We start from the raw sequence: 18,320 nt of genomic DNA on the forward strand, positions 1-18,320 counted from the left end.
CTTGAAACACAAGCGTGTTAGAAGCTGGCGCTGACGCTACCAGAAACTTGGGAATCGTTATGTCTAATGGAGAACTATAATAACAAAAATAAAGTTGTAGATATATAATGGTACATGTGTAATCCTTAGTTTTAATTAATTTCTAGTTACATTCTTCTGTGTTTGAGACACATTTTGTACCTAACTTTAAGAAAATATTAATTTACGAATATGTACAAGATTTAGTTAATACTTTTTAACTGAAATTTTAATCATATCTACTAGAAATATTATACATGTTGTAGCATTTTATTTTTCTTGAATTTAAAATTTTACTGAACACTGTACATATAACTATTCGTAGTCTGTTTTGATTACGTACTTCAGTTCCGATGCATTAGTTTTGTCTGGGTGTGATTATGTAAGAAGTTTGTAATTTTTCTCACAAAATAAACTATGTGTTATAAACTTAGTTGCAATTTATTTCCCCCAAGAACCTAATAAAAATGTTAATATGAACGTTTTGAAGTTGTCTGAAAAAAGTGATCTAAAACCCATAAACGTCGATAATTTGAGCTTATTCCTTAGTTTGGTGTCGCAATGGCCACTGATGTAAATTTAATAGTTTAATCAGTACAGTGCTTAGCGAAAAACCCACGTACCCACACACCCACATTTTTTTTTTTTTTTTCATTTCATCTAAACAAGATATAAAGAGAATCTTTCTATTGTTCATATTTTCTTTTTTTATGCCTCGGCTAATTATTAAGCTGGCATTTCTAAATTGTTCCGTACCGGGTTGTATTTCCCTACCTCTGCTGATAAGAAGTGAAAGATTAGAGGAATGTGCAGCTCGTATATTTTTGTTGACTTCTGAGTCATATCCTTGCCATCCTATTGAAGCCCCGAGAATGAGCAACGAGTCCTTTGTAAAGGACTCGTTGTAAAGGACTTGCGTTTTACTATCAGCTTATTTCTACTGATCTTCTTCTTTTTGACTACCTGAATTGCTTTTCCTTACAATATTGGTAATAGAAATAAAAGCTAAATGTGTAAATGAAGACAAAAAAGTCGAATTTTAAACCGTTTTGGTTCGTCATGTGCCATTTTCTCATCGGAGATTGACAACCATTAACTGGAATTCTTCTATATATTGTGGTTATCATATATTTGTACTGGCCTTCCTTAATTCGAGCCATTGGCGTAAGAATGCCTTGTTTTCCTTTGATGTTTCCTTCAACGAAGAAATGCAGAAACCCATACTTACTAGTTTCTAAAGATATGGCTGAAGTAAGCTACATTTCTTCGTTTAAGTTTTGTCAATAGTTTCTTATATTCTTGCATTAGGTCGTTTCCTTAATTTCGTTCAACAGTGTAGAAGTACGTACCATTTATTGGCACGACATCGATTAATCAGACTTAGCTCTCTAGTGCAGAATAGTGCTTTTATTTTAAATAACGTGCTCCTAGTTATTTAGGTTCTAATTTTAACTTCATCATTATGATTCCATTTATCGTTTACCCAGCATCCCAGGTACTTAAATATCTTTACTTTTTCTACAGTTTCTTCACGTTTCCTAATTACCATAAATTTTATTTTCTTTATATTAATTTTAAGACCATATTTTTGACTTATATTATTGACAATAAAGACCTGACAAAGGCTTTTGATCGCATCCAAGACGTCTTACACCTACTGTATAAAAGAAACATACCAATCAATATTATACAAACCATCGAAAACATCTACTTCCATAATCGAATACAGGCAAAGATAAATGGAAAACTAACACAGTGTATACCAGTACAAAGCGGAGTCCGGCAGGGTGACTCGTTAAGCCCACTTCTTCTTAATATAATTATGGGCGAAATAATACAAGCAGTACGTAAAGGTCATGGCTACAAAATGGGAAACAAAGAAATCCAAATATTATGTTATGCAGACGACGCCGCATTAACCACCTAGACAGAGGACGAACTACAAAGGTTAACACAAATCTTCAATACAACAGCCAAGAAATACAATATGATAATATCAGCAGAAAAAACCAAATATATCATGATAACATCTAAATACCCACTACGATGTAAAATCGAAATTGATGGAAAGATAATAAAGGAGGAAGCAAGGTTTAGATATCTGGGAATAGATATAACTAGTTACGGTCATGTCGAAGAAGAAGTACGACAACAAAGCTTAAAAGCAAGTAAAGTGGCGGAATCTTTTAATGACACACTCTGGAAGAACAAACACCTAAGGCAAGACACAAAAACAAAAATCTATAAAGCAGCAATTAGACCTATATTAACATACATGGCGGAGACAAGACCTGACACATCTAAAACGAGACGGCTACTGAAAACAACAGAGATGAAAATACTCCGACGAATATCAGGGAAAAGTCTGTTGGATAGGGAGAGAAGCGAAAACATAAGAAGAGCATGCAATATAGAAGACATAAATGGATGGGTGAAAAAACGGAAACACGAGTGGAACTAACACATCAGTAGAATGGCAGAGGATAGAATAGTACAAATAGTACGAGATAAGTCACCAAATGGACGAAGAAGTATTGGTAGACCAAGAAAAAGATGGTGCGACAATTTAAACAATTAAGGAGGCTAATATTAAAGAAGAAACAGGCTTTAAAGCCTACATACAAGGAGGAAGAAGAAGAAGACTTTATTAATATAGAACTATATTACACTGTATAAGCGTATCTTTCGACCGGAAAGGTTAACAATAGACCAGATCTGCATGACAACTGTACAGAGTATGACTCTGTAAGCAGGGATTTACTGTGAAAGATATTTTTGAGCAATTAGTATACCAGGTAGCTTCCACTTGTATGGATACACCTTTTTTCCAATCTTCCCTGCCTGGTATATTTATTTTGAATTTATTGTCAAAGTTATATCTCACTATGCACTATGCGCCTGGTTTATATGTTGCTGACTATATATTAATCTGTGCATCTCTAATCTGGCTTCGCCCTGTATAAAGACATGAAGTGGTATGAGTATTATCCTGTAGGAGTCATTTTGATGATCTCAGTAATAAACAGGTATGCTAGCCTTTGTGGTTTACTTACTAGCATTATTGCTGCCACTTGCTACGTCTTTGTACACCACGTCACAAACCCATAGGTTACAATTGGTCTAAAAACCTTTTGTATAACCATAGGGTCACTTTGATGATGGGCCCCCAATTATTACCGCACAATATTCTACACCAACGTTCGTTTTTAATATGTGTGTTTAAATTCAGCATTTTTCAGTCAAATTTTAAATGCTTCATATTTGCTGCCAAAACTTAAAATTAAAATTTCATTTTATGGGTTTTGAACATTAATTTCTAACAATGGAAATTTTATAGTGACCGGTCAATGGAAGTAATAAATTTTATTGACAAGAAGTGACAAACTTTTTAACATGTTTTTTGGGGTTCTAAAATTGACACTGTCAGCAAATTCAGCTTGTTCGTCTCGTTTTTAGAGATTAAATCTCTCGACTAATCGAAGCAATGGTGATACTGTTTAGGACCAGAAGCTGCTGATTGATTAATACTTATGGACATGGTGCGAAATAAACGAAGTAGATAACTAATGAATCTAAAGAATAGAATGAATATATATATATATATATATATATATATATATATATATATATATATATATATATATATATATATATATAGACATATGTCTATAGAGAAAAAAAAACAGGACGATTGGGAACGGCAAACAATAGCTACGTTAAGACATGTCTATCTATCTATACAGCTCTTGCTGCCCAATTTTGGACATAGACCTCCTCTTCCTGCTTCCACCACGTCTCTCTATTGTAGGCAGTTTGTATCCACTTTGGGCCTGCGTGTTTCTTCAAGTCATCTGACCATCTCATTTGTGGCCTTCCTCTTTTTCGTTTGTAACTATATGGTCTCCAGTGTATAATCACCTTATTCCATCTGTCGTTTTTCTGTCTTATAGTATGTATAGCGAACTTCCACTTAAGTTTTGCTATCTACGTTAATACATCGGTCACTTTTGTTTTGTTGCGGATCCAAGTATTTCTTTTCTTGTCTGATAGCCTGATGTTCAGCATTTGCCTTTCCATGGCTCTTTGGGTCTTTGCTATTTTTTCCATGTTTTTCTTTGTAAACGTCCAAGTTTGAGAACCGTAGGTGAGAACAGGAAGTATACATTTGTTGAAGACTCTTGTTTTTAAATATTGGGGGTATTTTCTATTTTTTAGTATATAGGAAAGTTTTCCAAAGGATACCCAAGCCAACCGTATCCTTCTCTTTATTTCTCCGGTCTAATTTTCTTTATTTAATTTAACTAGTTGTCCCAAATATACATATTCTTTTACTTGTTCTATAGTTGTTTGTGCAATTGTAATTATTAATTCTTCTGGTTGGTTGGTCATAATTTTCGTTTTATTATAATTCATTTGTAGACCTATTTTTGTTGATTCGCTATTTAATTCATCCATCATATTTTGTAATTCTTCCCTTTTATCTGTTATTAATACAATGTCGTCTGCATATCTTACGTGATTTAAGTATTGGCCATTTATGTTAATACCCCGTTTTCTCCATTGTAATTTCCTCATAACGTCTTCCAAAGTTTGATTGAATAGTTTGGGTGATATAGTGTCACCCTGTCTGAGTCCTCGCCGTTTCTTAATGATCTCCGTTTGTTCAACTATTTTAATGGATGTTGTTGCTTGATCATATATTATATTGGAAATTAAGTCCCTGTATCTATAGTCTATTCTCCCATTTTGTAAAGACTTCTTTACTGCCCAATATTCCACCTTATCGAATGCTTTTTCAAAGTTAAGACATGTACATGTAAGTTATTTCCTAATGTGACTATTTCTCTAGAGATTAGAAAAATCTTACAAATAATTTAAATTTATTTATGTGTAAAATACTTTGCATTGTTGTTATGAACTTAAACTGGTGAGAATTCGTTTTTAATAATTTTATTTTGGCCACTAAAAAAAACTGAGGAAACTATTTGTGAACGCAGTGATTGCTATTATTTGAGATAGCATATCTGATCTTAAAATATTTAATAGTATCGTTTGTCCTATGATATGTCGAATAAAGATTTGTTAGCTAAATTATCTGTTTCTATGTTCGTATTTCTGTTGGTACATATAGTGTTTTTAGGGAATACTTAAACCATAATCCTCAACAATTAGTTTATAAAAGGTGTTTTGTAATAAACATACAACTTAAAAAATTATAAATCTATTCAACAATCAGATTTAACAATAAAAATATTAACAAGGCAACAATAACAAATGACTAAGATGAAATGAAGTAAGTAAGATGAAAGAGATGAAATTGTATCAGTCTTGCGTCTTCCACTTAGTGTTTGCTATGGTGGTATATAACTTTGTAAACTGGTACTTTGACGGGAACTGGTTTGGGGATTCTGATGGGAATATGTTTTTCTACTGGAACTGGTACTGGTTTTTCAACGTGGTATGGAATTTCCTTTTCGACCTTGTAAGGTACTGGTTTCTCTACGGGAATGGTGATGGTTTTGATGACAGGTACGGCAACAGGTTGGGGAACTTTAATGTGGACGGGGTAGGGTTGTGGTACGGGTACTGCTACTGGTTTTGGCACTGGAACTGGAATAGTGTGGGGAATTGGAACTGCTTCGTGTTTGTAGACAGGAATTGGCACGTGCTTGGTTATTTCCACAGTGTGGGAAAGATCGTGGCCACCGTGATCTCCACCATAGCCTTCATGACCTCCGTAACTGCCTGCGTAACCGGCATTTACGGTTGCGAGAGCCACTAAGAATGATACACACAACTGAAAGAAAAAAATTCAGTTAATGGTTTTTGAATAATATTACAATTATAATAAAGGAGTGACAGAAAAAGCTAAATACGGTGCAGGATCAGAAGTTTTTGACAGAATAAAAATATTATAAAACATCATAAATTTAGAAAATAAATCAAGAAATAAACCAAAACGTATATTAAGCAATATTCGGTTACTGGTATGACTATTTTAACTGCGTTAATAAACTGCGATAAGAACAAATTGATGTTTTTTAATGCAAATTTTGTTTCATTTATTGAAGTTAAATCGTAGGGAAAATTACAAAAAGATCTCTTCAGATATATTTAATTCTATATCATATACAGTAGACTCCCTCTATAACGAGAACTGAAATGGCAGACTAATTACCTCGTTATAAGCGGATCTCGTTATATCCAACAACAATAATATTGTGCATACATATGAATATGTAGTTTTCTAAAACATTAACTTTGTATAGTGAAGCCATTCGGAGCAATATAAGATGCTAATAAATATTGTTTGAATGGCGTTTTTAAAACAAAGTTGTTTACTTTTATTGTCAATGAAATGCATTAAAACAAAAAAGAGTTGTTTAGTTTTACTGTCAATGATATAAGCTAAAACAAAAAATCTGTATTCTGTAAATATGTATAAAGCGTATAAAGTTATTTTGTCATTTTTGACTGCTTTAAATTGTCCAGTATTCTATCTATCATATTTTCTAAAGATGTGAAACAGTTTTATGCTGCTTTATTTGCGTTTTGTCCTTGGATAAAGTTTCTGACAACCTTTAACACACTTCCCACATCTTGTCTATTAGGACCCATATTATTAGGTGTGAATGGTCAACCCAATACAATGACACTTGTGAATAATAAATTTTACATTTCCGACTAAGAATCATAAATTGTAATAAGTTTATTGCGGGCGGCCCGCAGTTAAAAAGGGTATTTATTTATAGCTACGGCCGGGCCAAAACGTAAAAAACACGTTTTGCAATCTTATTTTCTCTCGTTATAAGCAAATTTACCTCGCTATAAAGGGTTATAGTTCAATAGAAATTTCACGGGACATCTAATGTACCTCGTTATAAGCGAAACCTCGTAATAACCGTGTTCGTTATAAATGTATTTAAATTATAGTACTATTAACTAAATAAAATTTTATACTTTAATATATATTGCGTGGTAAATAAACACAATATTGATAATTTGACTAAAAGCCAAATTTTTAAATTGACGAATATTTTAATGATTGGATCTATTAAAAGCACGCGCCTATTGGTGTTAAAATTGATGAAATGCTGAAAATATAATTGAAAATATTTAACTCTTTGAAGTCCACTAACACAACAATGTATGATTTAAAATACATTTTACATTGAGGTTGAAAGTAATTTGGAATAAAATGGCTGAACCGTGACAGGTCATTTCGATGTAATATTGCTCTGTTTTTAATGTGATTTGGAAGCACTTTTGAATTTGCTATTAATTTTTATTAGTGTCACATTCGTTTAAATGAGCCTTTAAACGAATAGCCGGATTGTGCTATGGAAAATTATAAATAATATTATATACTGGTATCTTTTGCGATAGCTATTAAATATCGGTTTTTATATTACTATCGTTTGATTAGGAAAAATAACATAAACAGAAAGTCAGCGTCATCTAAAAGAGCACTCTCTGAGTACTTAAAAAACATCGCAATAGTATATAAAAGATATACCAGAAAGCTATGCAGAAACAAATAAAATACAAATTTAAATTATTTATCAAGCAAGAAGTTAAAAGCTGGAGATTTCTACTTATTCGTACCAGAAATTCAAATTCCTATTTAAATATGTTCCTTTTACGATATACAAAGCAAGCTGGCCATAAATGGACCGACATGAGGAATTAAAATTCATCTAAGCAAGAACCTTTCAGGATTCATCAGAGCGACTCAGTAAGAAGCCCTGGGTAATGGGGAAGTAATTTATGGCATTTAATGCAAACATGCCTTATATTAAACCTTCATTAGAATATCGATTTTTGGTAAAATTTGATAGACCAGCATGTGGTATACGTCGTTATAGAGAAAGATTATGGAAGTCAATTTTTTATTTTTAGTTGAATTTGGATTTTAAAATATGCTATCGTGAAAATTATTCGTAACAATTTGGGTGTAAATACTACGCTAAAACTTACACACTTAATAAGACAAGGGGATTCATTGAGTCCCATGCTCTTGAATTTGAATATGGATGAAATTATCAAAAGCGTTAACAAAGAAAGGGAATACAGAATGGGAAACAAAAAAATCAAAATACTCTGTTACTATTGTCAATATTGATAGCCCAAGATGAAGATAGCAAAAGAATTTATTATGACAATCTCATCTCAGAAAACTAAAACAATAGTAGTCAGAAAAGAACCCACCAGATGTAGAATAAAAATTGATGGCATCAGTATTAGCAAGTAGTGGAAAAAAATACCTGGAAATTATACTGTCTAGCTATGGAGACCTGGACAAAAAACTAAGAGATCAAGCACAAAAAGCAAATAGACTGGCAGGATGTCTTAATAATACTATATGGCGAAACAGACACATTAACACTGAGATGAAGTCAAGAATTTATAAAGCCAGTGTAAGACCAATAATGACATATGTCTCAAAAACAAGACCCGACACAACCACAACGCAAAGGCTACTGGAAACTGCAGAGATGAGAGTACTGAGAAAAATTACAGGAAATACGCTGAGAGATCGAAAGAGAAGTGAAAACGTTAGAAGAAAATGTAACGTACAATGTATAAATGAATAGACACAAAATAGAAAAAAAAAAAAGAATAAAATAACCACATAAGTAGAATGGAGGAGACCCGTGTCGTTAAAATAAAAAGAAATAAATCACTAAAGACGGAATGACAACCTTCCATAGAGGTATTAATCTGCTAATGAACAAGCAGAATTGCTTATAAGGAGGAAGAAGAGAAAGAAGAAAAATTTAGGTGCTAGAAATCGCAAGGCTAAAATCAAAAAAATATACGAGCAAGTCAAACTGATGAGAAACACGAAGCGCGAAATGAAATTGAACGAAATCGTCACGTTAAATCACCATAGTAATCAATTATAACGTGGCAATTGATTACAGTTTATAACAAATCGTTGCTATTGACAAAATGAATGTTGTGTTTCCACATGGCAAGGCATTTAAGTTGAAAGGTAAAACCTCTGGATTGTGTCTAAATTAACGCCATATTGTTTTCCGGAAACGTGCCAGATTCTATTAATTTTTGACTCATATAACTAAGACAAGACAACGTAATGTTTGTTCTAGCGATTTAACATATTTAAAACTTAAATATACAACCAAAATGATGAAATTGTATGACGAAAATCTAAGGAATAATAAGAACAACAGAAATAAGGGTATTTCAAGTACCAAAGCTTTGTTGAAAAGAATACAAAAAAGTAAACAATCTGAAATAAACATTTTTAACAAGAAGTAGAAAAACAAGAATAATTTGAGATTATAATGTAAGGGAAGAAAAAAATAAATAGGTGAAAAATAATATAAAAAGGATATAGAAAAAAGATGCAAAAAGCAGTTAAATGCATTTATACATTCTTTATGATATATCTACCAGTTTAACATTAATTTTATTGAACAAATTAATTATTCTACATTTGTTAGTGAAAATATGAATAATATAATTTACACAACAGATGTTCCTAGTGATTTAAATTTTAGTGGTAGACATAATTAACATATTTAAATTATGCATTTCATCAATTCTCCTTTTCTATAATATTTTTAAATCCTGATCTGATAAACACACCTAATACATTAAAATAAACTACTTCCTTCTGTCACATTAATTTATTAATTGCTCAACCATTGAAAAGTTATAATTTTAATAAAGAAAGCAGCCTGCAGACTGATTTAGTGAAAGTATCTTCTATCGTTCGATATTCAAGATCAAATGTGACTAGATGAATAGACGCTCAAGGAGCGAACGTAAGATGAAAGTCATCCAATTATCTCCAAGTAGTGTCATGAACACATAGAACAGTAAAAAATTTCTAATATTTAATGAAGATGGGATTTTATAAACGTTAAATTTTGGTATTGATACAAAATATAGTTACGTAGTAGGATTATCAAATAGACGGAATAAATAATAACGTAATTATGATAAGTGATCACTAATTAAATAAATGTTTGATATAAACTACCATTCTTTTTTTGTTTGAACTTTAGTTTACTTCATTTAATGAGTCTACAGTAATGAAATGTATTTAGATATTAATGGATCTTAATTTTCCCGATGCAGAAGGTCAAACTCAAGCTTTCTTTTTTAAACTTCTTGCCATTTTGCAAAAATAATAATTGGTAGAGAAATTGAACATAAAAATTATGGAAAAAAAAAAGATAAAATATTAACTATAACTATCATATCGAAACTGAAAATTCTGTTTATCGAGAAAATTCATATGTTGTTCTCTCATTCAATTCAAACTAATGTAGCAGGTCAACATAAAAGACTACTACAAGAATTTTCATTGGTTGTTATTTAGTAAACGATCCAGTATTGGGAATAAAAAAAATCAGGAAATAAACTGCCACAATGGATTAGAATACCACACTACAGTATAATTGGATATTATAGCAAAATATAAGACAAAGGTCAAATACTTTAATTTGATAACTGGCGCCCAACTGGTGCGGTACACACTATACACCGGAACATGAAAATAAAAACATTTATAAATATGTAAAACGTTATTATCGTGGCATACTGTACAAGAAAATTGTATAACCAAAAAAAATACCAGATAATAAATAAAAGAAACAGCAGTAAGAGAGCTGCTCTAGAAAGGATTACTTTCGAAGATCTTGTCGTGTAGCAACAATAACAATATACAGGAAGAAATGAGGAAATTAAAGAACTGTATAAAATAAAATCATCCTTAAAGGGATGTTTTTGTATGTCGATGTATAAGCCACGACGATACTTTAACATAAATGAGCATTTGAAATAAGCCATCTTAACCATAGACCGTGTACCGAAATCTTTCTAAAGATGGTACTTTACCGGTGACCTGATGATGACTAGAAAACTGTAGTGGTGAAAACAAGTCGTTTACTAAATAAATAGATTGTAAGTCTGTCATTAATTTCTACTACCTAATAAATATTTAATAAGTACATTCAAAAATACTCTTATAGATAAAGATTTGACGACATCACAATTTAATATTGAAGAAAAATTAATTATTGTACTTTCAAAGGCAAGAAAGAAGAAGGAATTGATCTTATAAATATTTAATAATGTTATGATTTCACAAAAAAAGGCAAACGTGGAGAAGGAAAGCTTTTGCATCTAAAAAGCAGTACTAGCTATCCAAAAAATAAAAAATAAGAAAGTTCCGTTACCTAACAAAATACATAGAGAAATTACGAAACTACTTGAAGATGACCATATTCAACCTATACAGGTTAAAAACATTTACTAGATAGAAAAGTTTTCCGATCATTGGTTACTGTCTAAATTTATACCAATGTCAAAAAAAGATCTTCGGAAAAATTCGAATACCATGCAACCATAAGTGTGATGAGCCATACATTCAAAAAAATTTTATACATTATACATAATAGAATATATCCAAACCTCTAACATCGGCTGGATAAATTTCAGTTTGGATTTAGAAATTGATCTGGAACTAGAAAAGTGTTATTCAGTATCCAAGTGTTAACTTAAAGGACCAAAGACGTAAATAATGATATATTGGACTGCTTGATAGATTACGAGAACGCTTTCGTCAAAGTAAACCACAGTAAACTTATCTACATTCTCAGAAAACGAAGTATACAAGATCATCAAAAATCATCTGAGGATAATCAAAATTAATATACACAACAAAAAGTTAACAATAATTATTCCGAAACATTTAATATTTAGAGAGGATTTCGACAGGCAATGGTAAGTAATAAAGACGAAATTTTGGTAAATATTGTATTTATGAATAAATTCCGATACGTTGACAATACTGTTCTTCTTAATGTTTGTGCAAAAGGCCTTCAAAGACTAATTAATGGAATAGAAATATCATCTAGGGTCCAACTTAAATAAGGATTGGGATATTTTTACCAGGACTTAATTACAATTTTAGTTTAAAATATATTTATTTTGATGTTTCGATTTCCATTTCGGATATTTATATATAATTTTTTAACTCAAATTGTTGTTAAATGGGAGTAAATATAGTAAAGATGCCACAAAATAGGGATAGGATGAAAGCTGTTATTTGCAATCTGGGCCTTTATTTAATGGTTGGACTTCGAGTAATTAGCTGTTATGTATTCGCAACTCTCCTATATAGACTAAGATATAGACCCTTACAGAAACAATTAGCAAAGAAATAAGAGAATGCAAAATGTGGTGCTAGGGAATGATGATGCGTATTTCATGGACTCATATTTTTGAAATGGAATGAGGAACCATAAAGACTGCATTCTACAAGTTATGATTTAGCATAAACTAAAAGGAAACAGAGAGCTGAGTAGACAATGGATGTCTTTGCTAAAAAATCTGAGACTGTTAAAGGTAAAAAATCCTTAGAGTTATTGTTATGGCCACTGTAAACATACTTATATGGACCCAAATGATGGCCAACGCCAAATAAAGATATGAAACTGAAATAAGAAGATGATTTTGCACAGTAATACGAAATGAAATACAACAAATAATCAAGAAATATTTTAAATATTGTAGACGAAGAAGAGGAACAGATAATGAAGCAACAACGAGTACGTTTTAACCTGTTGGATTGTTACGTACCTGCCCATCTCTACGTGTTAAACGCATCGTTCCGTTAGCACCGATTCCGGTGCATGCCTTTGAAGTTTCTTTGTTCATGCTTTGTTCATGTAAATGAATTGTTCGCGAAAATTGGCACTGCTCTGATAAGTTTTAATTGATTCGGTTTTAATTGAGAAACCGCATGAGATTTGTTTCTGTCGGTCTGTAAATTATTTTGACGAAGGTAAGTAATTAATTGGACGATTCCGCCTCGACGTCGCACACTTTTTCATTAAATTCTCCAAGTCGAAAGAATTTATATACCGTTGTTTTTACAAAATGGAAATGGCTTTTTGAAATTGAGCTGTCTGGACAATTAACGGGAATTTATTTTTATTGGGCTATTTTAACTAGGTTGCCACAGTATTCGGGAGAAATTATACAGAACACTTTGCAGATCCTATTGGTTTAATGTAAAATTCGAAATAAGTTTTGTTGCTAGTTTATTAGTGTATTCGTTTTGGGCGTAAAGAAAATTTTTTTTGAATGTTAAAAGTAGATTTTTATTTTTGTTTAGAAAAACCACAAACTAAATTTTAGTAACCCTAAAAGTCAATCAAAAATCAAAGGAACAATTTAATATAAGAGTAACAGTGAGAAATACGTTTTCCAATGACATAAATTAATTTTTGATTGCAAAATATATAATATAATTAACACTTATTAATGGTGATGAAAACAGACAAAAAATACTAAGAAATAGGTGAAAGACCACTAAAAAATGAAGACAGCGAACGAAATAAAATAATCAAAACTCTTAATATGCATTAAACTAAAATATTATTAAAAAAGTGTCTTTTAAAAAATGTAAATTCAGTAAACGAAATGACATATTTGTAAAAGAATTTAAAAAATTGTTATTTAATTTTTTAATTATATCATGTTTTATTTTTGCAAAATATTTTCAAAAATAAAACCAATATTTAAAAATAAATTCACTATGAATAACACGACGAAACACTCAAAAGACACTTTTAATTATAATACCACTTCACTGCGTAATCAAACACAAAATATAAGAAATAAACTTACAAAGTAATTCATTGTAACTCGCTTGGGTAAGTTGTGTAAAGCTTAAGATGAGTGAATCAACTGATAGTTCGGTTAAGGAAAGTTCGCTTTATATACTGATACGATTCTTTCACTACTTTCACTGCATCCCTAACAGATTGTCCATGACCATCCTATGATATTAGAATGATATAATCATCAAAAATAGTCCAATGTGGTTTTTTGCATTTAGAAATTTTGCTTTATGACTTGTAGATTTGATAGTTTGATCGATTGAGAATTGCAGTGTGACATAAAACGTGACTTTCTATTTTTTAAGAGTTTTTAGTATCAAATATCAAATTAAAAAATCTAGAATATATAATTAATTAATAAAAAAGTGTAGCAGTGGATTACATTGATAAGAACTTTTGTTGTGTTTTTTTATTGTGTTTAATTTATAGAAATAGGTATAATTCTTAGTCTTATTACCAGTTTTAAGAATTTAAGATGTTATTAGGTAAAAAAAATTGATAGTGTATTTTAATATAACACCCATATCTTTTTCCGCAACGAAGGTTGGCAATCGCCAATGCTATTCTTATCGTTGAGATCTCTACAGGGAATAATTTTATTACATGGCATCCCAAATATTCTCTGAGATTTATCAACTAGGATATTCTTCATCGTCCTACGCTGCGTTAACCTTGCATCTTGCCCCGCATTATTAACTGTAGGGTGTTATATTTTTCACCACTGGATATATTTTCCAAATATGGAAGTTTTCTTACTTTAACGGTAAGCGGTTGTTTATTTTGAGCATTGTTTCTTCCTCTGTACAAAATATTTTTAATTCTCTAACCGTTATAGCCGTCTGTAGTGTAGCCCAAAATCGGTCTTGGTCTTGCAGTCTTGGTCTTGTTCTTGCGTTTTTGCAAGACCAAGACCAAGACCAAGACCGCCTAATTTTAGCAAGACCAAGACCAAGACTGACCGTGCAAGATTCAAGCAAGAACTAGACTAAGCCTGCGAGACTCTTGCGTCTTGCAGTTAGGACTGAGTGTAGTTTTAGCGAGTATAGTAGTTCGGGTATATGCTTAAAGACTCTATGAGACGCAAAAAAATATGTAATAAAAATTTAAAAAACTGGACTTATGCGCATTACAAACAATACTATAACCATACATACCGAATCAAAATATTCATTAAAAAAACACATTTGACACGTGCTCAGAGGTCATAATAATTACAATGTAAAAATAAAATATTTTGTACATTCTTTTTCAGCAGACGACTTCTTCGCTCTGAAATTAATTGTCCATATTTTGAGAATAGCCGATTGAGAACAGAGAATATTTTTTTTTAAATATGTCACCCTAGCTAATAAAAAATATAATTGTTGTAAAACCCACTTAATAATTCAATTTTTTTCCCATTATAATTTAGTCAGGAGGAATATAAATAAACAAATCTTATCGAAGACTAAACATTGTTTCTGCTGAGTGTGCGATGAGATCATTCGGTTAAACAAAATTTGCTGAAAGAGCGTGGATAATATTCAAAAGTACCGAGACAAATTAATAACAGATAATGTTAGTAATGAAGTATTTAGAATAACGAAGTGACGATATATAATTCTGGGTTTGTTATTAGATACTTAGCGTATTGGATAGTAACGAACACAAAGTAACTAGTAATAGTTACTTTTTCGACATCACTTAACTTTATTCCCAATTGAGCTTTCCGTTGAGTCTAATGAATAATTGTTTTTCATCTAATCCTTGTTGTTCCCGGAGTGACAAGTTTACAATTTGACATGAGGGACAAAGATTCAAATAGTTCTAGTCCGAGTAGTGAACGTTAGAGTCATAGATCTAAAAGACCTAAAAGCAAATTTGATGAGTTTTCCGAAATAATTCATGCATCCCAAATTACTTTGTGTAAATTGTGCCTACATAAAAAGGTTAAAATGAGAATGATCAACAGAAACACGGCAGATTTAAGGAAGCATCTATCTTTTTAACAAAAGGAATTACAAATATTTCTTCCCGAAAAACCAAAATTCGGTGGAGATATCACAAGATTTTTAATAACCTCTAGAAAAGATGGACATGTAAAAAAATAAAGTTATTACCTTATTACCAATTACATATATTATGTACCTACTACTTTATTTTGGTAAATTAATGTTTTTATTAAGTAGGATCTCCTTAATTTAAAATAACTTCTTTTGATTACCATTGTTTTTTTAACTATTCTTTATTTTTTCAAGTTAGTTTTTTATATAAAAGTAGAGATAAGATTGGTAAAAACATTTATTTTGCTTTAATAAGTGGATTATAGTTTGTTATTTTATCACCTAAAAAATCTTTGCCCTTGATACATGTTTGTGGATTTTTTGCCCATCATGTCCATCAATCCCTTTCTATCGGTTCACTCGGTGTCAGTTGTTTAGACATTTTTTACTTTGGTTAGTCTTTATTATGGCTATGTTAATTCAAGCTTAAAATGTACTTACTCTGTTACGTTGTTCTAAGATCTAAAGTAACGTTTAATAAATAGCAATAGGATAATTAATGGGTAACTGCAAGACTTGCAAGACTCTTGCTGCAAGACCAAGACCAAGACCAAGACCGGGAGTGCAATACCAAGACCAAGACCAAGACCAGGTGTATTGGTGCAAGACCAAGACCAAGACTGTCTAAGTCTCGTCTTGTTCTTGCATTCGGGCAACACTAGCCGTCTGTAGACGGTGTTAACTTTGTCGGGTTTGTCGGTCTGATGTAAATAAAACTATTTAAATTTTGCTAAAACTTTTCGGCAAATTTGCCATTTTCAATAAGCACTTTATTAAACCTTAAACATTACATTTTACATTTAAATTTCATATTTACAGTTTTTTAAAAAGTTTAACATGGATTAAAAATTGGTATGTGACATTTGACAGATGACATCTGGCAGATATCTTAAAGTATGAGTGGTTCAGGGTCGTATCTTAAAAATCTGCCATACTGCATTTAAAAAAAAAATTAATTTATTAAATTATGATACATATTGGAAAGATATTTGAAAAATTTATTTTAGTGACGAAAGTACTTTTCACTCAATGGAAATGTTATTACATACAATGTGAGGCTTTGGAGTGACACAAAACTTCACGTCTTTCGTGAAAAATAAATTCAATTTTCAGGAAAAGTAAATGTTTGGACAGGTATTTTGTGAAATCACATGTTTTCCCAATGCTAGTTTTTGCTGTATGGATGTAAAAATTGGACAATAGACTCTGAAACAGAAAAAGGAATAGTTGCCTTTGAAATGTATATATATACAGATGGATGCTGAGAATTCCATGAATACAAATAGTTACTAATGTACTTCGGGGCATGAGTAAACAATAAGCGTTACTCAGCATAATCAAAGAGAGAAAAATACAATACTTGGGCCATGTGTTGAGAGGTGAAAGATATGAATTAGTTTAAATCATATTGAAAGGTAAAGTGCATAGCAAAAGATCAGTTGGAAGACGCCAGAACTCGTGGCTGAAATACCTGAGGAGATGGTTTGGCTGCTTATCCACAGAAATCTTTCCTGCAGCAGTTTTCAAAGATACAATTGCCAATTGTATTGCCAACCTTCGAAAGGAGACGGCGCAATAAGAAGATTAAACGGTAAAGTGTATCTGGAGATTTTGCAAAACTTAATTGAGCCTTTATTTTTTGAAAATCATTTAAAATAATTAAGATAAATTCAAAAACTTGAAAATAACGTTTCAACAAGTTAAATTTCAGTAAGACGTTACGAAGATGAGGAATATCGTGGTAGATGTCTTGGACGACGAGGTTCGATAGAATGGATAGCTCGGTTACCGGACCTCACACCATTAGGATTTTTTCTGTGGGGGTACAAGCAGTCTAAGGTCTACACTACAGCACCCGACTGTATTAACATTTTAAAACAACAAATTAATAAAGAATGCAGGGCATCTTCCTCCGACACATTTGGAAGGGTACGACAAGAGTTTAGCAATAAGATGTAAAGGGTGTTTTCTTTTCAGAGGTATATAACTTTGAAATGGAATAAAATAAAGATTGTTTTTTTTAATTGACAAAAAATTACCTGTACCTGAATTAATTAAAATAGAAAGTATTGGGCTGTACGGCGCCGAACTCTGGGAAATAAACCAAAGAAACAAATCAAAAATTAAGGCCATGGAAATGAACTACTGGAGACGATGTTGCCAGCTCACTAGACTTAATAGGGTGAGAAACGAAGATATTCGGAGAGAAATGGAAATCGATCTAGACATAATAGACACAATCGAAGCCAATAGACTTAACTGGTATGGACACCTTCAGAGAATGCCTGAAAATAGATGGCCAAAAAAAAATAGAAGAATGGACTCCGCCAACTAGAAGAAAACGAGGTAGACCAAGACGATCCTGGAGAGACGATGTCGACGATGCAATGACCGCCAGAGATTTAACAACTGAAGATTGCTTCGACAGAAAACGCTGGAAATTAGGATGCGAGAAGCGGCGCCAGCTGTAGAAGACTCGCTTGTTATATAAACAAAAAATTACCTTTATTCGAAAGATAACCTTTTGGCATTATAATTTTAATGATTTATGATTTCTGACATATGACTGCAACGGCTGGATCTAAAGTAGTCTAATCTG

The 18,320-nt window shown here is 31.7% G+C and overlaps 1 protein-coding gene across 1 annotated transcript; it reads right to left on the reverse strand.

Annotated features, from left to right (window-relative positions):
* Nucleotides 1-5,223: 5,223 nt before the first annotated feature.
* Nucleotides 5,224-13,808, reverse strand: LOC140448571 (uncharacterized). The gene is made up of 2 exons (XM_072541654.1): nt 13,687-13,808; nt 5,224-5,815 (listed from the first exon to the last, which is right to left on the reverse strand). Exons 1-2 carry the CDS (start codon nt 13,696-13,698, stop codon nt 5,360-5,362), a joined length of 468 nt encoding a protein of 155 aa, XP_072397755.1. The 5' UTR covers nt 13,699-13,808; the 3' UTR covers nt 5,224-5,359.
* Between the last annotated feature and the right edge of the window lie 4,512 nt (nt 13,809-18,320).

Source organism: Diabrotica undecimpunctata, chromosome 8 (assembly GCF_040954645.1).
Source record: "Diabrotica undecimpunctata isolate CICGRU chromosome 8, icDiaUnde3, whole genome shotgun sequence".
Classification (NCBI taxonomy): Eukaryota; Metazoa; Arthropoda; class Insecta; order Coleoptera; family Chrysomelidae; genus Diabrotica; species Diabrotica undecimpunctata.